A 7,357-nucleotide genomic window follows, 5' to 3' on the forward strand; every position below is an offset into this window, starting at 1 on the left:
CAACAGCCAGATCTATTTTAAGCCATATTACTAAATGGAACAGGTGGTTAATGAAATGTGTTAGAGGTATATCTCTCTGGTTTTGATAAATCAAAGAGACAGGATCAGAGATGACCATCCAGCAAACTGAATACTTTGAAGTCACTCTCTCAAAAACTAAGTGGCCATTTCTTCAGTGAGAAACAAGTGGCAAACTTGATCAAAATGTGTTTACTTTGTCTTATAGGACAAAATGCATACTTCAGGCACATTACTATCTATAGTCAAAGGCTTGACCAATGGCTATTGAAAAGGAAGGCATCAACACAGTAGCCATAAATACCATAAATGGTGAGACAACACAGGTTGCTAACTTGTGTTTTTCAGTCTGATATGAGCCGTTCCTTACCATATTTTTGTGATCCAGCAAAGAAAGAACGTGTAAGAACAAAGGGTCTCTCCTTCCCTTTGGATCGTTGTATCAGTCCTTCTGCAGTTGCCATTTGCTATAAAGTCAAAGGAGAAAGAGTTCAAAGAGATGACTGGATTAGGCATTCTGCAGACATCCCCAGTAAGATGTCTAACATGCCAAAAGTCAACAGTAGGTAGGAATGTGAAAGAAAAAAATATTAAAATAAACCCACCAAATAATTTTCATGATGTAATAAAACAACTCTAAACTCCTCTATTAATAGAGCATTTTCTTTGATTAACAATAGCATCAAAATAATAGTAAACAATAAGCTAGCATTTATTCAGGATTTACTATTACTAGGCATTTTATAAGGTTTTCTCATAAAATCTGTACAATAACCTCTGAGACATAATTTTCATTAGTAAAAAAAACTGAGTTTCAGAAAGGTAATTGACTGGCCCTGGCCTTCATAAGAAAAATCTCTAAGCAGTTTACAGTTACAGCAACAGGTTGTTTGAGAGGCAAACATATATTATCTGAAAACTGCTATATCTAGCCAGTAGATCCCACTGGAAAATACCAATTCATGGGCAGCCCATAGGAATGCAGTAATGTTTTGAAAATAACAAAGAATCAAGGGTTTAAATTAGGACAAGTGACTGCCAAGTCTTTTGGATGTAACTGGCAAATGAAAGACAATTCTATCACCTTTATTGGAGAAGGCTAAGTACTTAAGAGAGGCTTTCTCCATATATTCAAAATATACTTATTGAAATTATGTATCATATTCTAAACCTTGCTCCCCTAGTATACATGTAAGACTCACTGTACTCAGATATTTGTGAAATTTCAAAACATTTGTTTTAATCATCTTTGCTTACAGATTTATACACTACCTGCATCAATAAAAGTCTGAAGTAGTGTCTAGTGAGTGCCATTTACTAATGGCTCCCATTAAGGCAGAGGTTTCTATTTTTCCTCATTAATCTCATAATATTTCAAAGTTCATTATGGAAGGAAAAGAAGCAAAAAGAGAAACAATAAAAAGCCCTGTATTGGGCCAGATGCAGTGACTCACACCAATAATCCCAGCACTTTAGGAGGCTGAGGTGAAAGGACTGCCTGAGTCTATGGCTTTGAGACTAGCCTGGGTAACTTGGCGAGACCTCATCTCAACAATAAATCAAAAAATTAGCCGGGCGTGGTGGCGCGTGCCTATAGTTCCAACTACTTGTAAGGCTAAGGTAGAAGAATCACCTGAGCCCAGCAGGTTGAGGCTGCAGTGGCTGTGAGCGTGCCACTGCACTCCAGCCTGGGTAACAGAGTGAGACTCCAACTGAAAAAAAAAAAAAAAGAAAAAGAAAAAGTTCTATACTGACTACTACCTAAGACTCATTGCAGTTAGAAAAGACACAAAAGAGAAATGAACAGTATAGTATAGCTATTACAAAGCAAATGACTTTCAGTCCCAAAGAAAGGCCACATGAGTCCAGCTGACTTATTTTTTAATGGCTTACCTGATAAAAACCATAGATGTTGTGAAGTTCTCTGTGTTCCCAATTGCCATGATGAATGGCATTCTTCTGCATGGTTTGCTCTGGCCCTCTAAAGACAGAGGGCTCATTCATGTCATTCCACAGGAAGAGGATGTCCGTAGATCCCTAGGAAGTAAATCTCCCACATTAGTGATGTTTATAACATTGCTCTCCCCATTTCCCTTTCTTATTCCTTTGATTTATTATGTGTATTACCTATGCTCTGTTCTCTGCTCCACTGCTAGAATACAAGCTCTATAGGGCAGGGAATTTTGTCTCCTATGTTCATTTAAAAATCCTAAACACCTAGAATAGTAGTACCTGACCCACAGAAAGCTCTCACTAAATATTTGTTGATGAACAAAAGACTGCTGTAATGTATTATCTGTGACATATATATTTTCCAGGAAGTTCACTCCAAGACCTTGGCATAAAAACCTCTGTAGGAAAGATTGTGAATGTTCATGCTTAGGCTCTTTATCATCCATTATCTGCTACAAGTCTTTTGTTTTTGTTTTTTTGAGTTGGAGTCATTCTGTTGCCCAGGCTGGAGTGTATTGGCATGATCACAGATACTTCAGCCTCGACCTGCTGGGCCCAGGCGATCCTTCTGCTTCAGCTTTCCAAGTAGCTGGAACTACAGGGGCACGCCACCACACCTGGCTAATTTTTAAAAAATTTATTGTAGAGATGGGGTCTCATCAACTTGCCCAGGCTGGTCTTGAACTCCTGGGCTCAGGCAATCCTCTTGCCTTGGCCTCCCAAAGTGTTGAGATTACAGATGTGAGTTACTGCTCTGGTCTAATCTACCACAACTCTTAACTCAGGGCAATTATAGCTGTGCATAACAAGAGTCTATCTTCTCTCTAATCTTTGAAAGATTTGCTTTGTTACCATAATCTGTACATTTTAGGTAAAGGGTCAGATAGTAAATATTTCCAACCCTGCAGACCATGAGGTCTCTTTTTCAATTACTCAACTCTGCCATAATAGTGCGAAAGCAGTCATAGATAACAGGGAAATGAATAAGGGTGACCAGATTTGGCCCAAGGCTTGTCTATCCCTGCCCTAAGTTATGTACCAGTGTCCTAATACGTGATGCTCAGAAACTAGAGTTTAGTGGTTAAGAGCTGGGCTTGGGAGACAAACAGACCTGTGTTCAAATTTTGGTTCCATCACTTACTAGATGGGTGACACTGGCAAGTTTTTAAACTTCTCCATGCCTCAATTTCCTCTGTAGGATTCAATTTAATTATAGTTCCAACTTCAAAGGGTTATTGTGAAAACTAATAGTATAATGCACATAAAGTGCTTAGCGCAGTGCTTGGCACACAGCAAGTCCTCAATTTGTATTAGGTATCATCTTCCTCCTCCTCCTCCTTATCATCATCAATATCATCATAATTGGCTGCAAATAGTTCTCCAGATGTGGTCTCTGAAGTTCTCTCTGTAGTTCTTATCATATTTTAAAATAATTGATATATCATTATATTTCACTTTTAATGACATATACTTTGTAAAATATTTTCACATGTATCAACTTTAAATAATAGTTATAGAATTCTATTTTATTTAGACCTTGAACATCCAATGCAATACTATAAGAAAATGACTGATGGTACTGGGAAACTATGGGGGGAGGGGGATGGGATTAACAGTAGCAAATATCTGTTGGGGGATGGAAAAACACTTCTTATCTACAGGGTGCCTGAATGAAACGTCATTGTACACCTAACCCTTAACTGTACCCCACAAAACCATAATAAAAATTACTGATTAATGAAAAAAAAATAGCAATTTGAAAATACAATAAATCTCTACAATAAGTACTTTGATGTATCATAGAATCTATTACAATAGAGGTCTAAATCACAGTTTTTATGCCTTTGGTAATATACTGGCACCTTTCCCAACACTACCTAAGTCTGTAATGTAGTGCCATCCTTGCCTTTTATATAAGCATTATATATTAAGAGCTACTCAACAAAGCAAAGTAGTTCTATTCAATCATTTTTTTCCTTCTTTCACCCTTTCAAGTAACTAGAAAAGAAAAAAAGAATAAAAACCAACCTGATAAACGGGGAAAGCAAAAAGACTTGCATACCACTCTCTGACCTTGGGATTGGTGAAATCCAGGTAAGAGGAGAGACCTGTAGAGGCAGAACAGTAGACAGCCTGTTAGGAACAGTGGTTCTCCTGGTAAGACATGAGCTATCTTAGGTCATCAGTGAGGCACAAGATATCAGGCAGGGCGTGGTGGCTCACACCTGTAATTCTAGCACTTTGGGAGGCTGAGGTGGGAGGATTGCATGGGTCCATGAGTTGGAGACCAGCCTGGGCAACATAGTGAGACTCCATCTCAATTAAAGAAAAAAAAAAAGCTATCAGATGCAAGAGCTAGGAAATAGGCACCTTGCAACAAATATAAAAGACAGAGGTGTGGTCTGGTGAGAAGTGAATGAAGGTTATGCAGGGCTCCAGCGACAGTCAGTAGACCTTTTGACACCAGAGGCCCAGGGGAATGTCCATGAACAAGCATCAGGATGGCGCTTGTGCCTCACTAATGGTCTAAGGTAGCCCACGTAAGGACAGCACATGTCCTGCAGTGACTCTCTTGGTTTTTAAAGAGAATAGAGAACTGTGTTCAAGTGATGAAAGGGGAAATAAAAAAGGCATGGAGCTTCTCTAAAGTATGTGGATTTATGGTAGAGTGCCATGCCAGAGAGGTGATTTCCTTTTGGCACTGGGGAGTTTCTACCAAGGCTTTAAACAAATAACTTTGGAAGTGAAGAATCCATAGTTGCCAGAGGCAGCTGAGGTCACTCATGAAAGGCTGAGAAGTCAAAAGTATGGGCGAAAAGGGCAAGGTGCAATCGCAAGGAGAGAGCTGGCAGGACGACTTTTTCTTCTTCTCTTCCTCCCCTTTTCTCATTCCCTGATTTTTACCTCTCTTTGCTTGAAGAAATAGCATGCCACTGAGATTTGCTTGTTTGTTTATTTTTCATTCATTCACTCAATTATCGACTGATAAATATACATGAAGCACACTGTACCAGGTGTTATGAAAGATATAAAGAAGGCGATACTGTCTCTTCTTTAAGTTAGGTGATGGAATTTTAGCTAGAGGAGCAAAAGACATCTATAAGGAACAAGAAGGATGGCCATGCAGCCTTCATTAATTGGGTCTGAACAAGTGGTAATAATAAGTGTCTAAAGTGATTCATACCAGGCCAGCATACCCCTTCAAAGTCTCCTCCTTCATGACTCCTCACAAAGAAGCCCTGTTCTTTGGCCTTAGTGTACACTGAGTAGTCAGGATCAATCTTGATGTGGGGGTCACTGATGACCACAAGCTGTCAGGACACAAAGGTTTAAAGGTCTTGTCAGTTTTATATGAGACATGTTTATTTATATGCTTTCAGTATCATTTTGGGGTTCAAATTTTATTCAGAAACAAAAACTAGTTTTGGAATATTTCAAACACCAGTAACACCCTATAGTCTTTCATGTGCTTATGAAAATTTCAATTGATATCAAAACTAGGTCAGTGCTCTTTTGTAATTTTTGCTACCTAACCAAATACATGTACTTATGATAGCATTTGCTACTCAGAAGGCTGAGGGAGGTGACAGCTTCAGGCCAGGAGTTCAAGAGCAACTTGGGCAACATAGTGAGACCCCCATCTCTAAAAAAAAATGTTTAAAAAGATTAGCTGAGCATGGTGGCATGTGCCTATAGTTCCAGCTACTTGGAAGACTGAGGTGGAAGGATTGCATGAGCCAGGCTGCAGTGAGCTTTGGTCGCAACACTGCACTCCAGCCTGGGTGACAAAGTAAGACCTTGTTTCTTAAAAAAAAAAGATAGCATTTATTAAGCTTCCATCTCTACGTGGTGCTGGGTATTAGGTGGTAAATATTATACATAAAGGATTTGTAGGCAGGGTGCCTGCTACCTAGAGCTATAGAGGCTAAGATAACATGGACACAAGCAAACATTAAATAAACCAGAAGAACAACATGTTAAAAACAAACAAAAGCCCTACAAGGTCCAGTGATACAGGCATATTAGGAAGGGGGTTTGAGGAAAGTTGTGAGCCACAGCTCCATGTCTTTAGCATCTCTCCTTGCCTTTCTAAGGCCATCACTTCTACCAGTCTAGGACCTCAATACCACTTTACTTGGCTAGAACAACCTTTTAACCCTCCTTCCTCATCTCTATCCTAATCCATGCTACATGCTAAAGTTTAATTTTCCACTGCTCAAAAACTTCCTTAAATTATTAATTGTGGTCAAACACACCTAACATAAAATTTACCACCTTGGTTATTTTTAAGTGTATAGTTCAGTAGTGTTAAGTATGTACGTTCACATTATTGTACAACTAATATCCGGAACTCTTTTCTGTCTTGCAAATTAAGCCTCTATACCCATTAAAGCTTTAAACAATAATTCTCCATTCCCTCCTCCCAGCTTCTGGTATCCACCATTCTACTTTTTGACTCTGTGAATTTCACTACTCTTGTTACTTCAGAACAGTGGAATCATACGGTATTTGTCTTTTTGTGATGAGCCTATTTCACTTAGTATATGTCCTCAGGTTCTTCCATGTTGTAGCATGTATTAGAATTTTCTTCCTGTTTATGGCTGAATGACACTCCATTGTCCGTATATACCACATTTTGTTTATCCATTCATCCATCAATGGACACTTTGGTTGCTTCTACCTTTGGCTCCTGTGCCTAAAGCTGCTGTGAGTATGACTGTACAAATATCTGTTTGAGTTCTGCTCTCAATTCCTCTGGTTATATACTCAGAAGTGGAATTGCTGGACAAATGGTAATTCTATTTTTAATTTTTTGAGGAGCTGCCATACTGTTTTCCACAGCAGCTGCACCATTTTACAGTCCCACCAACAGTGTACAAGGGTTCCAGTTTCTCTACATCCTCCCCAATGCTTGTTATTTTCTGTTTGTCTTGTTTTTTAATGGCATAAAGTGGTATCTCAGTGTGGTTTTCTTTGCATTTCTCTAATGATTAGTGATGTTGAGCATCTTTTCACATGTGTGCTGGCAATTTGTGTATCTTCTATATTTTCTACATAATAGAGAAATGTCTTTTTTTTTTTTTTTTTTTTTTCATTAATCAGTAGTTTTTATTATGGTTTTGTGGGGTACAGTTAAGGGTAGGTGTACAATGACGTTTCATTCAGGCACCCTGTAGATAAGAAGTGTTTTCCCATCCCCCGACAGATATTTGCTACTGTTAATCCCATCCCCCTCCCCCCCGTAGGTTCCCAGTACCATCCGTCATTTTCTCATAGTATTGCATTGGATGTTCAAGGTCCATTATATGAGTGAGAACATGTGATATTCGGATTTTTGTTTTTGTGAGAGGTCCCTCAGTATTATAGACTCTAGTTCCATCCAGGT

At 38.8% G+C, this 7,357-nt stretch overlaps 1 protein-coding gene across 1 annotated transcript in view; it reads right to left on the reverse strand.

Annotated features, from left to right (window-relative positions):
• Nucleotides 1-7,357, reverse strand: part of GANC (glucosidase alpha, neutral C) — a 70,012-nt gene that overhangs the window by 21,017 nt on the left and 41,638 nt on the right. The window contains exons 13-16 of the mRNA XM_008059430.2: nt 5,156-5,282; nt 4,000-4,079; nt 1,912-2,055; nt 389-485 (exon numbers count right to left, since the gene is read on the reverse strand). Of these exons, the coding sequence (XP_008057621.1) occupies nt 389-485; nt 1,912-2,055; nt 4,000-4,079; nt 5,156-5,282 (448 nt within the window). The remainder of the gene's footprint in view (nt 1-388; nt 486-1,911; nt 2,056-3,999; nt 4,080-5,155; nt 5,283-7,357) is intronic.

Source organism: Carlito syrichta, unplaced genomic scaffold (assembly GCF_000164805.1).
Source record: "Carlito syrichta isolate Samal-C Ts95f unplaced genomic scaffold, Tarsius_syrichta-2.0.1 Scaffold91562, whole genome shotgun sequence".
Taxonomy (NCBI): Eukaryota; Metazoa; Chordata; class Mammalia; order Primates; family Tarsiidae; genus Carlito; species Carlito syrichta.